This window comes from Pseudonaja textilis, chromosome 2, assembly GCF_049901715.1.
Source record: "Pseudonaja textilis isolate UNSWEBS1 chromosome 2, rPseTex1.2, whole genome shotgun sequence".
Classification (NCBI taxonomy): Eukaryota; Metazoa; Chordata; class Lepidosauria; order Squamata; family Elapidae; genus Pseudonaja; species Pseudonaja textilis.
In genome coordinates this window covers 101,380,205-101,405,921 of record NC_141991.1, presented here as the reverse complement: position 1 = coordinate 101,405,921, position 25,717 = coordinate 101,380,205, and the positions used below count along the sequence as shown (strand labels likewise).

The 25,717-nt window shown below is 40.1% G+C and overlaps 1 protein-coding gene across 1 annotated transcript in view; it reads right to left on the bottom strand.

Moving 5' to 3' along the window:
• Positions 1-24,965, bottom strand: part of LOC113437259 (cytochrome P450 2C5-like) — a 59,373-nt gene extending 34,408 nt beyond the window's left edge. Inside the window, 5 exon segments of the mRNA XM_087924742.1 lie at positions 4,071-4,247; positions 10,832-10,992; positions 14,868-15,011; positions 16,303-16,471; positions 24,801-24,965. Of these exon segments, the coding sequence (XP_087780868.1) occupies positions 4,071-4,247; positions 10,832-10,992; positions 14,868-15,011; positions 16,303-16,471; positions 24,801-24,965 (816 nt within the window).
• Positions 24,966-25,717: the final 752 nt, after the last annotated feature.

The window sequence follows — 25,717 nt, the reverse complement described above, 5'->3', positions numbered from 1 at the left end:
GATTGCGAAATCCGTAGAGGAGGTGGAGTTGCTATATTCTCTAAAAAGTCTCTAAATCTAAAAAAGATTCAAATTATACAAGAGCTTGCTCTTCCTGAAACCATCATCTGTGAACCTCAATCCACTTCTTAATTTGCTATCAAGCCCCTGACTATGATATAATTCATGCAAACAAGCTAACTTCACTACTGACATGGGCTGCCTCTTGCCTACACCCTCTTTTTTTTCTTGGTAATCTCAACTTACCTCCTATAAATTGGACACTAAATGAATCTGAACCCATTCATACAACTCTGTAGAATGCCGTTACTACACTGGGACTGGATCAATTAGTATATAACAAAACTAGACTAAACAACTGCCTTGACCTCATCTTCTGCAACAGCTCAAACTCAATTTATGGTGTACAAATACAGGAGCCACTTTCAAACAGTGACCATAAGCATAATTGACTTTTGTCTAAATTTACACCCTCTCAAAGAGGATTATAATGATGGATCTCCAAAATACAATTTTTAAAAAGCCAATTATGAACTCACAGCTGCTGACTTATCATCTCTTGATTTGTACATTCTGTTCTTTGGCTGTAACACTACAGAAGAACATTATAACACCTTCTTGCTTGAACTTGAAAGAGTCATTAAACTATATGTTCCATTAGTAACCCCCATAAACAACAACAACAACAAAAACAATTTACCCAAAATAATAAGAAAACTTCAATCTAAAAAGAAAATCCTTATGGCGTAAAAACAAAACTAAATATGCAGCTAACTTTAAAAAGCGATACAACACCTTATGCTGACAGATAAAGGCAGAATGCACCTATTACCACTGCAAGCAAGAGGAAAATCTTCTATGCACAAGATCCATCTGTGCCTTCTATAACTTTGTAAACACCAAACTTAAAGACTCAAAAACCATCCCATCCCTAAAAGATCTAATGGGAAAGACTATAGTGATGAAGCCATTAAGGCAAATCTCTTCAATATGTTCTTCAGTTCAGTCTTTGTAAACAGTAATGGCTCGTGCCCCACATTTCCTAATTGTATGACAACTAACTGCAATGATCTACAAATTGACTTTACTGAAGATAACATAGAAAATGCAATACACCATCTTAAACCATCCTTATCTATTGGCCTTGATGGTTTATGTGCATTCTTCTTAAAGCTCTCCACTACCATAGCAGAATCCCTAAATATAATATATGAGTTATCATTCAGAACCAGCTCCTTACCAAACCTATGGTCTTTAGCAACAGTCATCCCTATTTTCAAAAAAGGTGACCCCTCCCTGGTTGAAAACTACAGACCAATCTCATTGTGTTGTGTCACAGGCAAACTTATGGAATCAATTATTAACCAATGCATTACCTAGAGTGAAACAACTTACTCTCCAATAAACAATTTGGTTTCAGAAAAAAATTGTCCTGCAATTTGCAACTTCTACACTACAAAAACATATGGACTACATTTTTTGACCAGGGTAAAGCAATAGATGTAATTTACATTGACTTCTGCAAAGCATTTGACTCAATGGTACATGACAAACTGCTATTAAAATTAAATTCTTATGACATTTCCGGATCCCTTCACAAGCGGATTACTGCCTTGCTCTCAAACAGGCAACAAATAGTAAAAATAGGAAACGCTATCAAACCCTGCACCAGTTATCAATGGTGTTCCCCAAGGGAGCGTTCTAGGATCCATGCTCTCTATACTCTATATAAATGATCTTTGTGATCACCTTATTAGCAACTGTGTCCTCTTCACTGATGATGTAAAACTATTCAACACCACCATCAATGTTACTGTCCTTCAAAAAGACCTTGATTATATGTCTGAATGGTCTAGCAGTTGGCAACTCCAAATCTCTACCAACAAATGCTCTGCCCAACACATTGGTAAAAAAAAATCTATATACCAAATACAATCTAGGCAGATATGACCTTGTTGATGAACCTCACTTCGTCAAGGACCTTGGAGTTCTCATATCGAATGACCTAAGCACCAAAGCTCACTGCAACTGTATTGCCAAAAAGGCTTTAAGAGTTGTAAATTTAATTTTACGAAGCTTCTCCTCTGTTAATACTGATTTGCAAACTAGGGCATTCAAAACCTTTGCCAGACCAATACTTGAATTTAGCTCTGCTGTCTGGAATCTGCATTGTATATCAGACATAAATACAATTGAGTGAGTCCAGAGTATTTTACCAGAAGAGTATGACATTCCTCTGTTTGCAACAGAATACCCCACACCACCAGACTTGAGATTCTAGGCTTAGACAACCTTTAGCTAAACTGACTAAGATTGGACTTAAGCATAGTGCATAAAATCATATGTTACAACCTTGGACATTTGGGAACTTGGCTAGAAGGTTAAGACCATATGAGATGAATATCCGTGTGCTATCTGTCCCAGCAATAAAAAGCTCAAACACAGACATAACCAAGTCTTCAATAGAGAGAACTGAAGAATCTTCTTCCTGTAAGATAAGGCAGAAATAAAATAAAGATGCAGCAGTTTATATAGCTTCATCATCATGTTATGAAAATTCTACCTAGTTCTTCTCATTTTACTTTTCTTTCAGACCAACTTATAGGTAAGCAGGGAATAATCTAAGATAGAGTTTTCCATATTGTCTATATTAATTTGAATATGAAGTTAATGTGTGGTTGGGTCAGATGGATGAATATTTAAATAAAAGAGAAACAGCTGAAATCCAAATGAAGTAGTGATTACTTTTTCTGTCCTGTATCATCAAGTCTTTTCCAGAAACTTACTAGTTTGGTAACTATCGTAACACAAAAATTTCCTCTTATCTCCTCTTCATGGAATAGAACATCCATCTCCATCACACAAACTGAGCTTTTGAAATCTTGCTCTGAAGTATTACATTTCATTTATAAACTTTTGTTCACTGATGTCCCCTTTCATATTTCTTTTAAGTTCTGCATAAGTAAGAGCCACAAGGCTTTGCTCCACTTAATGTTCAAAGGGGAATTTGCTCTCTCATAACTCAACAGCATCCATTTTACTCATTCACTGAATGTTTTGCTGGCTACAGTCTAACAACCCAGCACAGTATTGCATTTTTTTTTTGATACTGCCAAGTATCCAAGAACATAAATAACAGATGGGTAATTTTCCTGTGTTGGAACACAGCCCTCCTTTGCCAGTAGAAGGAACACAGGAGTTTTTCCAGGGACTGTCCAACAAGGACAGGGATATCTGTAAGCCTCTCCTCCATTTTTAAGAATAGAAAAATGAGTAGGAGTCCTTTCATAGAAACATTCTCCTATTTCCACATTTTAAAAAGAGCTCAATGCAAGAAGTTCTAGAATCATACTACTGATTTCGTGGCTGTCATTTTGTGTGTTTTGAAGTGGACTGGAGGATTACAGGATTGAAATAGGAGACTGCAATCCTCAAGAAGTTTCAATCTTATCCTAATTTTGATACAAAACTAAACTAAAAAAAACAGTATCTAAAACTGCCATTCAACTGCCATTGTAGCCGCTGAAATCTTTTTCAAAAGTTGCCACTGAATTATAGTTTAAGTGCAAAAGATTGAATGGATTGGTAATTATTTAATTTATTTTAAGGCAATTAAATCTCACTCAGTTTTTGTCCTGGCTCAAATCATTTTAGCGAGCACATCCAAATCATTATCTTCAGGACTCTCAGCCCCCCAAAAGATAACGTTTATCTGTTCTGCAGCTTTACCTACTACCAAGCTGGCTTTACCAACTCCTGACAGGATGCAGATGTGATCTATGGTGCCTCCTTCAGTGCTGAAAAGGACATTGCGGAGCAGATCCACACAACCATTTCTTAAGGAGTGAGTTTGTTTGTTTATAATGGCCACTACTCATAGAAGGCTTCATATAGCATTTGTGGCAGTTGGGAGACATCAGTTCTTTTGCTTTCTACTGTTTCACTAGTACAGTTTGCTCACCACCATGGGTGTCTCAAGAAAATAGGGCACAAGTGCATAACTGAAACCCTGCCTGTTTTGTACTTGTGTGTGAACGATCATTGCAAATAAAATATCCTTGCTATAGTACCTTTTCTAGTTTAAGAAGGAAGCAATCAATAAAGTCTCTAGGATTGTCTGGATCCAGGGTCTTCTTGTGAGCATCCACTTTTTTCCTAATGAAGTCACAGACCTTGTTACAGCCAGAGAAAACTTTCTTATGAGGTCCAGGAAAGAATTTCACTATATTTGGCAAAGCGCTGTACACCTAAAACATGGTAATAGTAAAAATTAACCATTGCCAATTCATCTCTTGTGCTCTGCTTTAAGAACTACACAGAAAAACCCATTTCTCTATTAAGTGCCCTTTTATTTCTATTTGTTAAAAATAAACATTATGCAAGACCAGTTATTGATTTTCTGCAGTGCCTCCTGACCAAATGAATATCAAAATACGTATGTTATAGACACTAAGCTTATCTAGTTATGTTTTCCCACCCCTCTTTGTTTATGTATATCCTCAGTTGCTACTATGAGAAATAGTACCGTGTTTCTCACAAAATAAGGCCGGGTCTTTTTTTTTTTTTTTTGAGCACCGAAAAAATGGCTAGGCCATCTTTTGGGGGGTGACTTAATTTTCTCTCCCCACACACACCCCCACCTAGAGCAACACACACACTCACCTGGCCACGAGGCTGCTTCTATTGGCCAATAGAAGTGACCCAAGGGCAGAGTCACCAGCCGCTTCTATCGGCTGAAGAAGCTGATTCCACCTATCACCTGCAATGGGCAATTCCAGGCCCCTCCGCTTAGGCTGCCAACTAAGAGAACTTGCAGTTTTCTCAATTGCTCAATTGGTTTCAAAGGGAAGTCGGGGGGAATCTTTGTTCCCCTTGTCATCCACTAGCATCTTTGAGGGGGGAGGTATGCTTCAAGGGGGAAAGCGAAGATTGCTGTCCGTAAAACTGCGAGCTAAACAGCCCGTCTTTCTTCTACCTTCTTCTTGAAGTTTTGCTTGCAGCCTGACCACTGACAGGTGATTGAGACTGGCTTCAGCTCTCCCTGGTGTGCTTGGTGGGGTATTTTGGTGTCTCTTTTTCAGATGGTACAAGGGCGAGTGTAATCCACAAATATATTTTTGGCTTCTGCATAGAAATTGTAGTCTGTGGTGTGGTTTGTGCAAATATGGTACTCACTTCACCCCATTCCTGTAGTTTGCCCGCAGAATAAGATGATACACATCTCTTAAATCCCCCATTCCTAGATATTCCAGGAAATTCAAATAACTTAAATATTACAATATACATAGACAAAGGAAGGGGGGTTGCATGTGTGTTACTTTTCCCCAGAGTCCAAATAATCACAAGTCCAATATTTATTTGCATTTTATTCTACCCTTCCTCCAAAGGGGGGGAATACTGCATTCTTCTTTAATTAATAATTTTCAAACAAAAAGTAAGATAGAATAGTGCATGGATCAAAGTCATTCAAGAGACTTTGTGGCCAAGCACAAAGTTGAACTACTAAGCTGTCCCTGATCTAGTGACAGGATTGCTCACCCCATATTTAGTCATGTATATATTTCATTCCTATTGCATGCCTGGTTGGACCCTTTAAAAAAGAGTGGCTAATGCTGCCAGTCAGAAACACACTGCAGTTATTGTAAATATCTAGATTTCTTCATACTCAACCCATCAATCTATATTTTCTGCTTTGTTTTTTTTCTTCAATAACAAAAATCCATTGAAAAATAATAGGTGAAATAACTGCAGTGTGTTTCTGACTGGCAGTATTAGCCACTCTTTTTTTAAGTTATTTGAATGTCCTGGAATATCTAGGAATGGGGGATTTAAGAGATGTGTATTGTCTTATTCTACGGGCAAACTACAGGAATGGGGCGAGGTAGGTACTGTATTTGCACAAACCACACCACAGACTACAATTTCTGTGCAGAAGCCAAAAATATATTTGTGGATTACACTCGCCCTTGTACCGTCTGAAAAAGAGACACCAAAATACCCCACCAAGCACACCAGGGAGAGCTGAAGCCAGGCTCAACCACCTGTCAGTGGTCGGGCTGCAAGCAAAACTTTGAGAAGAAGGTAGGAGAAAGACGGGCTGTTTAGCTCGCAGTTTTATGGACAGCAATCTTCGCATTCCCCCTTGAAGCATACCTTCCCCCTCAAAAATGCTAGTGGATGACAAGGGGCACAAAGATCCCCCCGACCTCCCTTTGAAACCAGTTGAGCAATTGAGAAAACTGCAAGTTCCTTTAATTGGCAGCCTAAGCGGAGGGGCCCGGAACTGCCCATTGCAGGTGATAGGTGAAATCAGTTTCTCTAGCAACCCTCCTGTGACCCATTCCATCCAATTGGTTACAGTGGGAAATCAGGGGCATGGGGAAATAGGGCTATCTGAGGGGACAAAGAAGAGTGGCTGGCTTGGGAAGCAGAAATGCAGTGGGAATCTTGAGATCATCTGATATTTACTCTGACAACAGTATAAGTACGTGATTGAGTTTGCATTTGGGAACCCGATGTATAGCCATGCCTCGCCACAAGGCCGCTTCTATCAGCTGATAGAAGCAGCTGGTGACTCTGCCCTCAGGGTGCTTCTATCAGCTGTTAGAAGTGGCCTCATGGTGAGGCTTGGCTGCCTGTGGGGCACTCCACAAGGCCGCTTCTATCGGCCAATAGAAGCGGCTGGTGACTCTGCCCTTGGGGAGCTTCTATCGGCTGATAGAAGTGGCCTCATGGTGAGGCATGGCTACCTGCAGGGCGCTTCACGAGGCCACTTCTATCGGCTGATAGAAGCAGCTAGTGACTCTGCCCTCGGGGCACTTCTATTGGCCAATAGAAGTGGTGTCGTAGCAAGGAGAAAAGAATCAGCAGAAATTTGAAGGGCAGAAGGGAGTTATAAATAGAAGGGAGAAGTGCAGAAGGGAGTTATAAATTAAAAACTGGAGTGAAATAAAAAAGGGGGAAATGTTAGGGGAAAGAAGGAAAAAGAAACAGGATTTGGGAACAAAGAAATATGGGAATGTTTTTAAAATGGGGGAAAATTGCTTAACTAGACACAGAGATAATGGCTAAATGACATTTGGAGAGGGGATTCTGCAAGGTGCTGGGGAATAATATAAATAAATTTGTAGTTGTGAAGTAGGGACATAAAGATTAATAAGATGGAAAATGGAATTGTTATCTTTTGGTAATGCTCTTTTCCTTTATGTATAAGAGATAAATGCAATAAATATATGGAATATGTTTATTAAATATATTGACATACTTTTAGGATTGGAATGCTGATTTTTTATTTATTTTTTTAATATGAATAGAATAATTAATAGAATATGTGCATTAAATATATTGAAATAAATAAAATGATATAGGAGGAGAGCTGAAATTGAATTAACATCAAGGTTTAAATGAGTAGACTATATGTGCTTTTGGGTTTTTTTGAAATTATAGATAAACTTTATGAAATTTAAAGGGGAAACCATGCAGAATCTGATTTACATATGTTATGTAGTTTTAAATAGGATTATTAATTTTAATGTAATGTAATGAAATGAAATGTTAGCATTTAATGGGATTTAAAAGGGGAGATAATTTATGAATATGTAACTTAGAGGTGGCGCACTTAAACTGATATTTTAGGGGGGAAACTAATTTATAGAAGGAATGTTATTAACTAGAACTTAAGAAGACTATGCAAATGTGTCAGTTAAAAATACTAAAGTATAATAATTATGAAGTTAATATACGTGAATTAAATAATGAGATAAGCACTTGGAATAATATAATAAAATAGAAAATGCATAAAGGTATTGTTAAGATAAGAAACTGAATACAGAATTGAATGTTCTTATGGTCATATTTGTATGTAAGGTGAAACCTGTAATCATGCTGTTCATTAAAAAGAGATGTTAAAATGTGGAAAACAAATAAAACTTGTTTAAAAAAAAGAAATGCAGTGGGAATCTTGAGATCATCTGATATTTACTCTGACAATGGTACACTTACGCGATTGAGTTTGCAGTTGGGAACCCAATGCGTAGCCATGCCTCACCACGAGGCCACTTCTACTGGCTGATAGAAGTGGCTGGTGACTCTGTCCTCGGGGTGCTTCTAACAACTCATAGAAGCAGCCTTGTGGCAAGGTGTGGCTGCCCGCGGGGTGCTCCATGAGGCCACTTCTATTGGCCAATAGAAGTGGCTGGTGACTCTGCCCTTGGGGTGCTTCTATTGGTCGATAGAAGCAGCCTCGTGGCAAGGCGTGGCTGCCCATGGGGCATTCCTGTTAGGAGCACCCCACGGGCGCAGCTGCGCCTTGCCACGAGGCCACTTCTATCAGCTGATAGAAGCGGCTGGTGACTCTGCCAACGGGGACCTTCTATCATTCAATAGAAGTGACCTTATGGCAAGGCGATTCTGCCCGCAGGGCACTTCTATTGGCAGATAGAGGCAAGTCTACCCATGGGTGCTCTAGCCAAGGTGACCTGCAAGGGGCTCCTAAAGGCAAGTTCCCTTCCCCCCAAAAAATATCTGGGTCCTTCTTTTACGGACCTTGAAAGGATGGAGTCGACACTTCCGGCTTGTGGTTCTTCAGTGCAGGCAGGATTCCGTGGCTCTGCACAGTTTCTGCCTGTGTTCACTGCCTGAGTGCCTCGAGCCATTTGGCTTCGGGGCTAAGCCACCTTTGTAGAAGGTGGTGAAGACTGGGGGGTTCTGGCAGGGACGAGAGACATCGCATCTCTCTTCCTTAGCCAGCTAAATCTCCCTCTCCGATGGCAACTGAACGGCGATCTTTTATGGCCGCCATTTTGAAGAGCCCAGCCGGGAAAGAAATGTGCTGGAGGGGTTTGTGAAGAAATGAAACTGATTTTGCTGACCGGGACAAAGGAACAGTGAAAGTGTCCTGGTATTTAACACCTACTAAAGACACATTGTTCCCAGACTGAGTAAGCAGCGAATGGATATCAAAGGAAAACTTTTTTCTTTTCACTCTCCTTCCAAACGGAACAGCTTTGAGAGAAATCGGAAACCCGCATTGAAGGTATGCTAAATGCTAAAGACTGTGCTAATGCCAAAGGGATATGGATTTCTAAATATTTAAAGAAATTTTTTTCTTCTGCTGTGAGTGGGAAGGGAGAGGAAAAAAATTGAAATTGAGAATAAGGAGCAGACTGCCTAGAATTTTAAAGAGCCATTTGAACGTTAATAAGACTTCAAAAGACATATTATAATTGGAATTTTGTGATTTAATAGCAACCCCAGAAAAGAAATGGAAGAAGGGAAAAAGTGCTAAATGAAATAGTTTATCTGGATTGTTTGGTGACTTTGCATCTTTTGGGAAACTTTTTTTTCTTTGTTTAAAAACACTCAGGTGGTTGTTTGGGAAAAATTTTCCTCTTCATAATGGCACCACTTTTGGATGAATTTAAAACTGAATATCTAAAATATAAAAAGGAAGAACAAGACTGGAAAGATACCTTGGACATTCTTTTTCAATCTCTAGAAATGGCGGTGCATTCCTATGGAGAATTGATTGCGCAGCAGGATAATTGGGACAAAGAAGGAACCATTTTTGATGAACATGTGACCCTATTGGGGAGAAGAAGGAGGAAGAGGAAAAGGAAAAAGGGATTTTAAAACTTAAAAAAACAACCAAAAAAGATAAAAATGAGTTGAAGGGTGGATATAAGATAAGGAAACAACAGGAAGGGGGAAAGCACAAGAAGGAAAGGGAGGTGGAAAAACAAAGGGGTGAACAGGGTAAGGAAAAAAAGAAGCAAGGGAGAAAGGAAGGGGTGAGAAGTCTCAATGATGGGAAGCAAGATTTGAAGAAACAAAATTTATTTATAGACAATGGGTAAATTTAATTGAAAAAGGCATTCTGTAAGGTACATACGATTGTGTTATTATAGGCATTTATAGAATAAAATGTTCAAGATATAAATATATAAATAAGTATTAATAGGTACGATTAAAATTTTTCTTTTTTCTCTTTATATAATATATTGTGTGACTTTAGGATGTGCTAAACAGAATCCCAATACAAGTTATGTGTGATACTAAGTATTATCAGGTTAGGGAAAGAGTTAAAGGCGTCATACTCTAATTAGTGTACAGGAGAGGTTTTGTTTAAAGAGAAAAAATGAATGGATAGTTGAGAACAGACAAAGAATGTTAAGTATTATGACCTGAACTGAGATGAGTAGAATAAAATTAAGAGAGTTTAAAAAGGAAGAAGCTATATAGAAAATGGAAAACGGTAATAAGATATGGAATGATATATAAAAGGAACGTGATTTTTGAAGAGGTGTCTGTATGATGAGTTTTAACCCGGGATCAAGCAACTTTCAGAAAAGATGTTTATGTTTTTATGTTTTATGTCTTGTTTGTTTTTGTTTTTTTATTGGAAGAGAATAATGAAAATGTATAAGACAGATGGATATAAAAAATGTATACAATCTAAAGTTAAAGAGATATAATTTGAATAAATAGAAGGAAAAGAAGTAATAAAGAGAAGTTTGGGATAAGATATGAAGATGAACAGATAAGGTAAATATATATATCAAATTGTGCTTGTTTGGAAATGTGATAACTTGGAATAATTCTGTCTTTAAATAAGTTGTTGTATTGGCTTTTTAAGAAAAAAAAATTCCTATGTCATTATATTTTATGTTTTGTTTGTGTATTGTTTTGGAAAATCAATAAAATTTGTTCAAAAAAAAAAGAAAGAAAGGATGGAGTCAACCTTGGGCCACCATCCCTCAATGTATTCGATAACTGGCAAGAATCACTGATAAGAAGAAATCTCTGCTTGCAGAAGAACATATAGTCAACATACCATTCCTAGATGACTTGCAAAGAATCCAGAGAATGTGTCTGAGATTTCTGATAGTTCAGAGAAGGTTTTGCCTTCATAAGGCAATTGATTCCCAAAGATAACAGAGCAAAAAACATCAGAAACAGTAGATGTGATAGGAGGGACTATGTCAAAGGGATGACCTGTAACATCAAAAAGAAAGAAGAGATTGTGTGACCACATTTTTATTTCCAAATCTTTTTCTTTAAAGACTTTGTAATAGTTTTTTTATACAGGTAATAAGTGGCCAGTTGCTTAGTGACTTTTAAATGTTACTATCTATCTGGAAAAGGGGAGTTATAACCTGATTCTGAGGGTATGACAATCTCCGAATTTTTCAATTAGTCCCCCGCCCCTTCACCACTTACACACACTGCCGAATTATATTGCAGGGGTGCAGGTAGGGGAATCTAAATGAAGGCTCCAAATTGTTTCTGGTTAGAAAAGTGGGCCAAAGCCTGTCCTGCCTACAGCTTTGCTAACCCTCAGCAGTATGTGTGCCCCACAGATCCCCAAATGTGGCATCAATGGCTTGGCATATTTTGTCTGGTGCTGCCAACCCCCACCTGTCTGCTATAGTTCCTGCATGGTGCCACTGCTATAAGTTGCTTAGCGCCTCCCTGTCCCCTGTGATAACTTCTGCAAGGCCAGGCAGGGTTTGGCGAGTTGAGGGCAACAAGCTGTAGCTGCTGCCAGGCACCACAGCCCCTGAACACTTGCTGCCTCCTGTGAGTGCTACGCTGAGGCCAAGGCCAGTGGGGCTTGCCCCTCACTAATTCCAGACGAGACCAGATCTAACCACATTGCAGTTAGCCTTGAGTGGCTGGCTTGGAGCTATATGTCTACTCCACTCCGTTCCACTCGACTCCATTCTATTCTCACTCCATTCCATTCCATTCATGAGTGGTATTCGGGGTTTGGGCGAACCTCCAAGGAAAATTTTAAGTGATTCATAGAACCGATAGGGAAAAGTGGGGGCCCTCTCACCTCTCCTATATTCTGTTGTTTATTAGCACAGGTGATTCATGTGGCAGGGCAGATTGCCTTCTCAGCTGAGCTAAAAAACTACTCACCTCACCAGCGCTGACACTGAGGCTGGTCTTTGAGAGCTGCTCTGTGTGAAGCGTGCTCTCATAGAAACAATCACACCACCTTGATTGGTTCTAAGAGAGTACTGCCCCCACCCGCCGCCCTATATATCTTGCCTTTATGCTGCCAGGTAATTACTGTGCCTCGCCTCTGTGCCTTGGCTGCTTTGCTCACCAAAGGTAACTTGCTGCAGCCTACTAGCCCTTTGCCTCGGGTCAGGTCCTGGGGATCACCATTCCCTGGCTCTGGCATTGTACCAGAGCCTCTGCCTGATTGCCATTTGTCTCGGCCAGGTTGGGGCCAAGGGACATGGCAGTCCCTGGCTCTGACCTTCCTGGGGCATCCTCCTGCCTGCTGCCTGCTTGCTCTTCACCATATGTCACCTCGTTCTCCTTCAGAGGCCCTGGCCCTTACTCAATCTCCCCACTTCCTCCTCCATGACCGCCTCTTCACCCCATGACCTTACCTTTCTCTCATGGCTGATGGCAAAGGGGAAGACAAGCCAGGGCTGAGACATCACCACTGGGCTCCCTGCCAGCCCGCATCTAACCCCACTTGTCAGAAAAATGCCTGCAGCCACCACCTCTTTGCCAGTGTGACAACCTCCAGCTGCCACTTCCAGCTCAGTTCTGGCTGGCAAAAAGCGGCGGCTACAGGCTTTTAATGCTGAAAAAAGGTGGAGGCTGCTGGCTTCTTGCTCTCCCAGGTGCCGACACAGAAGGTCCCAATCCTGGTGCTGTGAGATGTTTGTGTGTTTGCTCAGTGTATGAAGCCAAGAAGGAGGAGAGAAGCAGCCAGGTTGAATGCTGTATCTGCTGCTGCACTTTCCAGATGGGACTTACAGGAGTGAGGAGCCGGATAGGCTTTGTGCTTTCCCCCCACCCTTCTCTTTTCCCTTCTTGGCCTTCTCTCCCCCACTCCCCCTGCAAGCCTCCTTTTGTCAACATTCTGCAGGCAGGCTCAGCAGGCAGTCACAATCTTTAGAAGAGCTTTTTATTTTGTCAGCCCAAGGGCAGTGGGGGTGGAGGTATGTAGGAAATCAGCCTGTCTCTGCAGCATTGGTCATATGACTGAGTGGGCATGGCCAACTCAATGTCACAGCAAGGTATTGCCCCACCTTGCCATAAGTGACATCGAGTTGGCTATGCCCATTCAGTCACATGACCCCCACCAAGCCACGCCCACTAAGCCATGCCCACAGAACCAGTGGTGGTGAATTTTGAATCCCACCATTGATTCCATTCCATTCCATTCCTCTATTCTATTCTTCTATTCTATTGCAAGCCAACAGACTTTATAATCCCTAGCTATAGACCCTCTTCCCAGCTTTGGCTTTCAGTGCCAATTGGCTTAATAACAGTCTTGACTGCAGTGCAGGTTTATACATCCATGTTGATGATGGTGGACCTTTTCACCAAAATGGCACATTGTATTCCTTGCTAGGGTTTCCCAAAGGCAAGGGAGTCTACTCAGATATTTTTTGGATCATTTCTTTCATTACAGAGGAATGGACTGGTGTCAATTTACTTCCAGGTTTTGGAGGGTACTGTTCCAACTTTTGAAGATACAGCTACTTTTCCTCCACTCTTGGTCTCAGCACTGGCTCTCCACAGGGATGTGTGCTGAATCCCCTTTTGTATTCACTCTACACCTACAATCGCTCTCCCTCTTGTCCCACTAACTCTATAATAAAATTTGCAGATTACATCAAGTTGGTGGCACTCCTATCAGGAGGAGACAAGACAGCCTACAGGTGAGAGGTTCTCAGACTGGTCTTGTAGTGGAAGAGTCATAACCTCACCCTGAACATCAAAAAGACCAAAGAATTGATTATAGACTTCAGAAGATGCAAAACAGAGCCACTCCCACTATATATCAATGGAAACTGTGTGGAAAGAGTTCATAGTTTTAAATTTCTAGGAACTCATATTTCCAACAACCTTACTTGGTCAATCCACACTATGGCCATTGCAAAGAAGGCCCAACAGGACCTGCACTTTTGAGATTGCTGAAAAAGAATGGTTTGGGTGAGAAGTTGCTGGCTACTTTTTACCAGTCTACCATCGAGAGCATTTTGGCATACTGTGTAACAGTGTGGTATGCTGGATGCTCTGCAGTGGATAAGAAGATGCTCCAGAGAGTTATAAACACAGCATAAAAAATCATCAGTTGCTCTCTTTCTTCTTTGGAAGAGATTGTGAAGACCAGACTCCTCCCTAGAACACTAAAAATCTTCACAGACTGTTCTCATTCTGGACATTCATATTTTGATCTGTTACCATCAGGGAGGCGTTATAGCTGTCTTAAAATGAGGACTAATAGATTGAGAAACAGTTTCTTTTCCAAGGCAGTAATTGTCTTGAATCAAACAGTACATTTGTGATTTAGTCCTACTACTACTACTACTACTACTACTACTACTACTACTATTATTATTATTATTATTATTATTATTATTATTATTCCTCTGTAGTATCATTGTGATGTGGTGTTTGGGGCCCTGTGCTGGAGTAGCTTTTAAATTTCGTTGTATTCATGGAATGCAATGACAATAAAGGTATTCTTCTTTCCCTTCTTTAAGTTCAGTTTGTCATCTGCCCATCCCATTATTGCAAATGGAAATGCTGAGAAAAGTAATCAGATGTTGCAACAATATTTGACATGTTATTGGACTGACAAGCAGGACTACTGGCTATGACTGCTGCCCCTCACAGAATTTGCATATAATAATCCAGTACATAAGGCAGAGTATTAATTCAATAAAATAAAGTATTTGTTTCTGGACTTATACATAAACAAATAAACCATGTCTCAGTATTGTTATTGCGAGGCAAATAGAGGCATATCATGTGCACTCCTTTGTGTTATATGCTTAAAGGTGGGATATAATTCTATAAATAAATAAAAATCTTTTGCAATGTAAGATCACCTTCAAAGGTTGTCATCTTCTTCACCAAACAGTGAGCTTCTTCTGATATCCGTTCAGCCATTGACTTCCGTCCCATTCCAAAGTTCCGTAGTGTGGTGAGAGTAAAACGACGGATAGTCTTCCATTTCTTTTCACTCAAAAACCCTTGAAGGATAAAAGTTGGCACAACATGTGAGAGACACTAGAACATTTCTTTTAAAGAATTAAAGAGCAACTTATCACTGCCATCCACAAAGCATTTACCCTTCTCAAATAAAATTGTATTTCTTTGTTCAAAAGTCATTGATACTTTGGCAAAAGGAAAAGAAGTTCAATTTGATTATGGGCTTGAATTTTTCTATCCAACTTTATATTTTTGGTAATGTTAAAAAGGATTTTGATAATTGTAATGAACACGTGAAAAGAATAGAAGAGCTTTTCATTTTACTCAGTATACCTGTTTATGTGCTTCCCACCAACATACATATACAAAAGCTATATTTGAAAAAGTGTTATTTTCTATTGCTTCAATATATCCCGAAATTTGACATCCTCAATTTGGGAACTTCACAGCAATCTGATGAGAACTGAATTACTGGATAAAGTTTGAAAAGGCCTCCTGATTGCAACACCTACCTGCAAACTACTAATTTTAGAACATTTGAATCTTAAGTTGTAAGGCTATGCCCAGCTTTGAAAGAGTTCTTCATTTCAATAAATTTTCTTTCAATTCACCCCCTCAAAGTAGATTTGCAGATCAGCAAGATGAGCAAGTAGTATCTGATGGCTTCAAAGTGCACTGTAAGTATGATACTTTCAGTATTGCACAATGTTGTAGTTTTGGCATTGAAATTTGTCCTAAAAATGGCAAAGGGCAAATCTATCTTCCTTCCTTCCTTCCTTCCTTCCTTCCTTCCTTCCTTCCTTCCTTCCCTCCCTCCTTCTTTTTAAAAAGGAAACATAAACTAATGGTTGAAATAAATTTTGTCAAATCTTCTAGCTGAAACTTGATACTTAATGACTATGAAACTCTAAAGAAAAAACATATCTAGCATTATCTGATGTATTTTAAAGCATATCTGTAAATATTTCTGCTGGTTCTGACTGAAAGTTTTTCACTATTAAATTTTGGATTTGGCCCTATTTAATTAATTCACTTTTAAATTTGGCTTTAAAAAGAACTGAGGAGATGACCATTCTGAAATTGGTAGCTTCTAAGCAGATATTTAACACAGGTCTCAGTGCTCTGCTCTTTCATGTTTTAATACTTCATCCTTTATTCGGCATTTTGACTAAACAGATTTTTGAGTATCTCCAACAGTTTTAGCTATTTCATTTTTTCTTCTTCAAAAATAAATTGGACGCAATCACTTGCCTGGAAAAGTTAATCTTTCTTTTTTTTTTTTTCTCTAGAAATGAAAACTACATCTGAAATCAAAGTGAAAATAATCTGTACACTCACCATTGCTCTTCGTTACTTGATCGAGGATAGGTACTGCAGGTCGTCCACCAAATTCTTCACTATGAGTTACCAAAGCACTTTTTACTGCCTCGTGTCCACAAATCACAACCATTGGCTTTGTTCCTACCCAGACAGTAAAAACTGGGCCATACTTTTTACTGAGCTGAGGACAAAATCCATCAAAGGCGTGAATCAGTAGAATTTGAGGTCTTATTGTTGGATATCTGATTCAATTAATGGCTGACAGGATCTCTAAAATTTATTAATTTTTAAACAAGAAAGATAACTTACAGAAAGCAGTATTTAAGAGAAAGGAAAGAAGTACAGAAAAAATAACAAAGCCAAATGTGCAGGAAAAAAGAAAGACAAAATAAATAGAAATTGACTTTCCATTTTTTTTCCCAACCATTATAATTTTGCATTAAACTCCTAATCTATGGTTACAAGGTAATTTTCATTTTTTCTACCATCTATCATTTATAATCATCAAATCATAATTTCATTTTTTTTGTTTCATGAAAAATATCCGAACAATTAATTAGTGTTTCAAGGCACTCAGTTTAGCCATCTCTCAAGCTCCATCATCTTTAGCATTTACTATTCCATTGTGGGTAGTCTCGAATCTTTCCATTGTTGTGCACATAGAAGAAGTACTGAACATATATAGAAATAAATAAATAACAGAGTTGGAAAGGACATTCTAGTCCAATCCTCTGCTCAGGCAGGATACTCTATTCCAGGGGTCTCCAACATTTTGGACTTCAGGGACCACCAAATTCATTATTTTAAATCCCGCAGACCACTAATATGAATCCAGAATGCCACTTGCTGAAACGCCTGGACTCCTACTGACAGGATGGGGTCCTTCAGGCATTTAGCTTGGCTGCCTGTTTCTGCAATCTTAAACCATCAAAAAGTCATTTGGACCCATTTCCCACAGAAAACAAAACACCGGGATCTCTCATCTCTCTCTCTCTCTCTCTCTCTTCCTTTCTCCCCCTTTCTCTCTCTCTCTGTGTGTCTTGTGTCTCTCTCTCTCTCTCTTCCCCCCTCTCTGTCCCTGGGGGTGGGGTGGAGAAGGAACCTCTGAGTGGGTTGTGGGAATCTGATGTCCCGAGGCTGATGAGCCATGTGCTGAAGACCATCTGGCTGGTGGGGAGATGGGGCAATCCTGCAATCTCCCTAGCAAACCCATGTCATGGCTGCTGCATCCTGTCTCCTGCCTTCATGCATCGAGGAGACTGAGCAGCAGCGGCAAGAGTGTGGACCCCCTGAGCCACAGGAAATGGCTGCCAGTGATGCCCTCAGGTGAAGATGTTGCAAGCGGGAGGCTTGACCCCACCCCTCAGGAGCTGCAAAGTGCTCGCTGCTTCTCTGGCAGCCACCAAGCCTCCTCCTTCCCACTGGGCATGTGAGTATTTCTGGTGAGGAGGAAGAGAAGCACAGTGGGAAGAGGCTTGGTGGCTGCCAGAGAAGCAGCAAGCACTTTGCAGCTCCTGAGGGGAGGGGTGCAGGAGATCGCACTCTCCCCTCACAGGCCAGGGAATACCTGGGAGGGCTCTGATGCCACGATCTCCCTTGCGCTACCCTCCTTCCCCATGCACATCAGTCCATCCCCCACTGGTATCAACCCTGTTGCAGACACTGGTGTGCTGCGGACCACCGAAATTTTCTCACAGACTACCAGTGATCTGTGGACCACTGATTGGCAACCTCTGCTCTATTCCATTTCAGACAAATGGTTGTCCAATCCCTTTTTAAAAATTTCCAGTGTTGGAGCAATCACAGCTTCTGGAGGCGAGTTGTTCCACTGATTAATTGTTTTATCTGAAAGGAAATTTCTTCTTAGTTCTGAGTTACTTCTCTCCTTGACTAATTTCCATCCATTGCTGCCCTCAGGTGCATTGCCATGATGTAAGAAATATGTCAAGACTCTAGAAGTACAGACAAGAGCAACAAAGATGATTAAGGGACTGGAGGCTAAAACAAAACTCTAAAACTCCCTCTTCTTTGTGGCAGCCCCTGAGATATTGGAACACTGCTATCATGTCACCGCTAGTCCTTCTTTTCCTTAAACTAGACATACCCAATTCTAGCAACCATTTTTAATTTGTTTTAGCCTCCAGTCCCTTAATCATCTTTGTTGCTCTTGTCTGTACTTCTAGAGTCTTGACATATTTCTTACATCATGGCAACTAAAACTGGATGCAGTATTTCATGTGTGGCTTTTTCAAGGCATTATAAAATGGTATTATCACTTCACGTGATCTTGAAGAAATACCTCTACCTTCTATACATATTCATCTTTAAAATCTTCTAAATTAACATGTGTATTTTGATACAATTGTTTTCAGCTTTTTTACATGTATACCAAGATTGATAAAAAGTTCCTTCTTGTTCACTATTCCAGCATGAATTCGGAGTACTTTAAAAAAAATTTCCCATGACAAATACCAATACATTTTATAAAAAAATTAATTAAGATTAATCCACATGTACTCTCATTGTTGGATTTGTATGTTATAACCATTTCCCCACACCATGCCACTTCATTCTGCACCAGATGAAGCTTCCAGGTGTTCTTAAACAATAGCTCCATGTAAACAATATTCCATTATGTGCAAAGGCCTTCCTGACCAGAGTTGCCATCTGCTCATTGAGCAGGAGCTGTCAGCTGTCAGCCAAGAAAACTTGGACATTGTGTACAATGCATGAATGGAGAAGAGCTGTCCTATCCAAGTCTGAGATGGAACATCTCTAGATCTCGATGGCTGAGATGCCCACAGCCTCTTGTTCTTGGCTGGATTGAGTCAGAGATGGTTCCTTCCATTTCAAATCTACAGCCTCCAGGCAATTAGGCAGGACTTTGTCAGTCTCCTTTAGTCAGCTCAGAATTGGCAAGTGGACTTTCTTCAATTCTGAACAGAAGACATTTTTTGGATAAGATATGTAATTTCTTCAGGGTGGGGGTAAATGTGGTGCCGCTGCCCAGGATACTGAGCCCCAAAATACTGGGAGTGTAAAGACTCAGGGAAGATGGAGCAAGAACCAGAGACTGGTGAAGGGGCCACCGGACCCATGCAGGAGGAAGCCTGTGAAACCCGCTGTTACCCTTGGAGGCAGATGTGGCAGCAGCCAAGGCCACGCAGGCTGAAGTCCAGAGTGGTGTGAGACTCAAGGAACCAACCCTTTGGCAGACCCTGCTGACAGAACAAGGGATTGGTGTTACCCCTCCTCTGGAGCACAGTGGCGACTGGGAGCTGGGGCTGCCTATGAGTGGAGACCACCACAATTCCTAGAGGCTGGAGATTTTCAAGAGTGGAGACTCCAAGCTAGCATTGTGGAGCCAGTCGCTAGCCAGGTTACCCAGAAAATTTGAATTGCTGAATGTGGGTCCCTTGGTCCAGACCACCCCACATGCAGTCCAGCCAGGATGCGTGCTGCCACAGCCTGTCTTCCACTATCCAGGACCTGGAGCAGTAGCAGGCCAGAGTGGAGCATCCACAGTGACTAGCCCAAAACCCGGGTCCCAGCAATGAAGTCACTCCACTGCAGCTGCAGCCCAATCACCTGATGCAGTAGGGTGACTCTTAGGGCCACTGGACTGATTGAACCTTGGGAACAGAGGCAGGCAGGGAGGCACACCCAGACTGATCCAACAAGCCCCACCAGCACCTCCAGGGATGCTGCCTGCAGACCATGTTCTGCCCAGGAGGGCTTTTTATCCCATCATGAGTGGATCCAATATCAGTGGATGCTGGCTCCAGGTCTGCCACCAATTTCTCTAGCCGCAGCTGTACTCCCTCCAGCCACTACCCTGCCACAATTCCCAGTCACCTTTAACAGCACCCCAGACCAATTGTCCTACTTCCTCAGCTGGATTTGGGCACACATTGATCATTATGGTGCCCAATACCAATCAGACTGGGATATGATTACTGCCATTGCAGATAACATGAGAGAAGGGGAAGAAGCTGATTGGATCACCCAACTCCATGATGAAGGAGCCTCTCCCATTTGAGGATGGTGAAACTCTGGTCCCAGAAGTGATTGGCTCCAGAGGGAGTGGCAATGAGGACGTGATGGTAAGTGGAGCCATCCACCCTTTTACCATAAAGACTCGCATAAGGATGCCCAGCACCGGAACCTGGGGTGGGGGGTGGTTAGTTGCTGTGGATTCTAACCCCTGTCACTTGTTTCATTTCAGGTTGTTATCACTTGAGGGGAGGCAGCCTGTCAGCCCCAGATCCATCTTGAATCAGATTTGGGTGTGACACAAGGGAGGATAGGTAACTGTAGGAATGAGAGCGAAGTGAAAAGAGAGGGTAGTCACAACAACATTCTTTCACCAGAGCTCAAGGTTGAGTTGTTAGAGTTTGGAGGGGAGTGACTGGACTTAGCAGGAGCTCAGAATGGAGGTGGGTTGGAGAGTGTGACTTGAGGGTCATCAGTAAGGGGGCTGGGCGTGAGTTTAGTAAAGCAGGGTAAAACGCAGGAATTTATGTTCTAATATGACTTCTCTAATAAATTCTTACTTGGATAGACTTTGTCTCTGAGTGCTGAATTGGGATGGAGAGTTGGTTAGAACACTGACTAGAGGATGAAGTTCAGATGAGCACGTATGATCATTACGAAGTCAAATGGCTACAAGAACTGATGGCATATCCACTGTATTAAGGCAACCCTGAGAAGAAAAATCTGTCGATGTTCTAACCAAGCAAACCTAGAAAACAACCCAGCAGCCAACCAAGTGGAATAAGTCAATCTACATTCCAAAACAAAAAAAGCTCTAGTTCTGAGATACAGTGGAAGAAATGTAACTAAAATGAAATATTAAAAAGGGCTCTTTTCAGCCACAGTCTATTACTCATTTTTGAAAATCTGTGCCATTTGGGGACTTCTTTATTGTTAAATTATAAGAAAGAAAGTTGCTGAAATCAAGCTAAAATAAGGAAGCATATCTTTCTAGAATATCTTTTTTTAACTCCGATGGAGAAACATAAGGGTAAAAAGCTGTGGTATTATTTTACTATTTTTTCAGCTTGGCTTGTTTTGCTGTGGGTGGTTAAAATTTTCTGATTTTTATGAACTCTGATTGCTCAGCAATTCTTAAGTGATTTACAAGTCTTTGACCAATAAGCCAATCAACCTGAGACCTTTTTCAAGAAACAAAACACAAGACTCAAAATCTACTTTGGATACATTATGTAATGCCCTAACTCTCTGGAAATGGCTCTTATACTGGGAACAGAAGGAAGAAAATGAAGAGCACGACCAGCAGTAAGGCTGATGGATTTAGAATGCATCATTGGGACTCTTGAAAGAACAGGCTAGAAATATATTATCATGGAGAAACTCTTTGTGGATGGCAGGAGTCAAAAATGACTCGATAGCATATAATAAATTTATTAGTAAACCTGCGTTGGGACAGACCTGCTTCAAGTCTTCTTCTAATGATGTTCTAGGAACTCACTCTAGTGTTCAATCTTTTGGAGTTCCTTTGCAAACCATGGTACACCCTAGTATTGGCACTCAGGAGAAGGCCAAATATATGACTATGGCCTCGGCAGATTCTCAAGGAAAAACCCTGAAATCCTATTTGGTCCATCAATACTCTGAGCAGGTCATTGCAATAGACCCCGTCTGCCCATAATAAGGGTTACCCTAATGAGTCAAAAGGCAACCAGGGAGTGATCTGAAGCCCAGAGTCCCATGAAACCCAGTCACTTCAAGAGTGAGATGGGTGGTGTATAAATTTAATAAATAAGAATAAATTTGTCTACAGCAATAGATTGATGTCAGTGACCTCCATGACCAGATCATATCTCAACAGTCCAAAGACAAAAACTAGGTCCAATAAGCAGCTGTCAGTGTGCATTAGTCTGCTGACATCAACTATCAAGCACCAACTACCTCTGAGCAGGGGGCTGGATTAGAAGACCTCCAAGGTCCCCTCCAGCTCATTCTATTCTAAGAGAGTCTAAGAAATTCTACTGTCAACTCAGCAAAAAATAATATCCATCTGCTCAAGAGGATGACATTTGGCAGCAGAGAGGATGATACTCCAGCAGCAATCCCAACTGTTTCCTTCAGGCCAATTTTAATCAGAATGCCTTGCATATAGTTATCTGCACAGCAGCTGAAAACCTGTAACAGATGATAATAACTAAATATCCTTCTTCCACTGGGCACTTGGCTGGTGCAAAACCTTCTTCCAATGGCCAACCAATTTTCAGTGAGACGTTATAGATACTCCTCAACTTATGACCACAACTGAGCCCCAAATATTCATTGTTAAGCCAAGCAATGTTAAGTGAATTGTTCCCCATTTCACAACCTATTTGGCCATAGATATTAAATGAATCACTGCAATTGTTAAGTGAAGTGTGTCATGGGTTGTTCAGCAGTCAGGGATGGGATTCTACCGGTTCTGACCGATTCTATAGAACCCCTTATTAAATTTCTAAGCAGTTTGGAGAACCTGTAGTTAGAAGCAATCTCTTTTTGTTTTTTTCCACCCTTATTACATTCTTGGCAATATGCCTAAACTTACTGTCTCTGAAAGAGGGTTTTTTTTTTCTTGATACTTTAAGGGGAAGGGTTGTTTTAAGCTTTTTACACTGCTGTTGGGACAAAATACTTCCCTAAAAATACTTATTGGCTAGCTAGAAAGATTGACATTCAAATGTGAGTTTACATACCCTTTCTGAGTTTTGGTCCAAAACCTGTTTTTTGGTGAAGTTTAAATCTCTGCTTGGTGACATTTAATCCTGTGTTTATTGATGGGATAATTTCCCCTATTCAGTTTTGTTTAGAAGGGGAAAAAAATCCTATGTCTATTTGTTATGGTAATTGGTTTAACAAGCAGCAGCTACTGTTATGTTTTAATTATTTGTATTGTGTTTGAATTTTTTCCTACCTCATGGTTTCTTTTTCTATCTGGGGAGGGGTTCTTCTTTCACTGCTTTAATGGTATCTGGTACTGTCCTATTAGGGTATAGCTTGCACTGATTTTTTAATTGCCTTTCTGGGGGGCATGCAACCTTTCCTTAAACCTGGATGATTTCCTTAGAAAATCTTGTGAGATGAGTGGCTGGTATCTTTAAGTGGTGCAAATGGAGAACTTAAATGACCTCTCTGCTAAAGGGTTTCACTTTATGAGCAAGAGTTGGCTGCTGATAGTTATCATTGTACTTTAACTATTTTAATTCCTCACGGTGCTCTGGCACTCTGCCTGATTTGTAACTCCAGCTTGCAGGTATTTTTAATCTAATGATTGGTATTTAGGGCAGCTTTTTGCAAGCAAAGAAGCTTTTTGTATTACTGTACAGGTGATCCTTGACTTACAACAGTTCATTCAGTGACCATTTAAAGTTACAATGGCACTGAAAAAAGTGACTTATGACCATTTTTCACACTTATGACTGTTGCAGTCACATGACCACCAAGCCATACTCACCAACTAAGCCATGCCCACAGAACTGGTTGTTAAAAAATTTGAATCCCACCCCTGCTGGTAGTGGTTCTTCAATATACTTTCAAAACTAAGTTAACATTATGATAATGAGTTAGGTAAAACCAATTCATGCATTAATATTCCCTTTACAATATTGGAGCACTAGATGTGATTTCAATATGTAGAATTCAGAAGTAACTTGAAATATCTAGCAAAGACACTATTGTTGGGTGTGAGAAGATAGTTCTTTTAAAATATATATCTACATACAGAACTCTTACAATTTTTATAGGTATATTTCTTCATTCGTGACCAAATATCATGGCTATTTTAAGTGAAATTTCTGAAGTCATAAGCTAATTACTGTAATCAGAACAATGAAAAGCAGAACAAATATGTATATAATACTGTGAACAGAACAATGAAAAACAGACCAAGTATAATCACAGCATTTTGCTGATCCACCAATTTAGTCACTTTGTCAAAGGTAGGTATAAGGTTTGTCTGGCAAGGTCTCTTTTTAAGAATCCCATGTTGGCTTTTAATTAATCACCTTGTTTGTTTCTAGATGCTCAGAAACCCTCCACTTGCTTATCTTTTCCAGGATTTCCCCAGGTATTGATGTTAGGTTGATTGGCCTATAATTTCCTGGATCTATTTCCCCCTCTTTTTGTAGATTGGGGCCACATCAGCTTCTTCCAGTCCTCTGGTAGTTCTCGTATGTTACAGGAGCTTTGAAAGGTTACATTCAGTGGATGAGACAGCTCCTACAGAACCCTCTGACATAAACCATCTGGTGCAGGTGATTTGAACTCATTCAGAGTAGTTAGACATTCTCTTATTATTTTCTTGGCTATTTTGACTTGTATACTTATTCTATCTTTGTCAGTTCTGCTTTTGAGAGGCCGGGCTATTTCTTCCATTTGGATAACGGAAAGAAAGAATTAAACTCTCAAATTATGACTAACTGGTAATCTCCCAAATAATTATTAATCTCTCTCCCACTAAGAAAGGAGTCATATCAAAACAGTCTTACCTTTGGATAGGTTTCAGACAGAGGCAGAACATCTTTTTGCAGTAGATTCCCCAGAAAGAGCCAGGGCCTGGGACCAGGAGGGAACCTGCCTCTTGCTTGCTGAAACTGGAAGGCCCAGAATATGAGCAGAAAGAGGATGAACAGTATTATTGTCCCAGGGACCATCTCCACCTGCATGTTTATTCTTCTGGCGCTGATAGAGCAGAAGGGATAAGACTTTTGGATTGGAAAAAAGCTGCAAAGTCACATGAGAATGAGAGAAGCAAAGTCAATGTGATTGTTTCTCTACTCTTTTTCCATCTACTCCCTAAATTGTCTTTCTTCTTCTTTTTCTTCTATCAATTTTTGGGGAACATAAAATGCTGTCTTTAAGTATTTGTTCTATTGCTATAAACAAACTTGGAGCAACTGAAGGAGTACTCTAATGACACGTGTCTAACAAATGTTATGTAATTAATCTGATTTTCTGGATTGAAATAAGTATATTCTGGTTATGGGTAGATTTAGAATGTAAAATGTAGCTAGATGGTATTAGAGTAAGTATGAGGAAGATAGCATTGGAGAGTCACATTCGAAGATACCTGCACTTTACAGATTCCCAAAATATGAAAATTGTAGTGGCAATTTTGAGTGAGCCAACAAAAGGAAGAAGAAGATGAATGGATGGGTCTGTTTTATGGAAAGAAGTACTTTGGTTTTATTAACAGGTTATATTTCCACCACCCCCCTAAGAAAAAAAATTATTTTTTTTTGTTTTAAATAAAAAAAAAAAAAATAATAATAAAAAAAAAAAAAATTTATAATTTTTGTTATTTTTTTTTTTAAAAAAAAAAAAAATACAAAAAAAAAATAAAATAAAAAAAAAAAAAAAAAAAAAAAAAAAAAAAAAAAAATAAATAAAAAAAAAAAAATTGAGG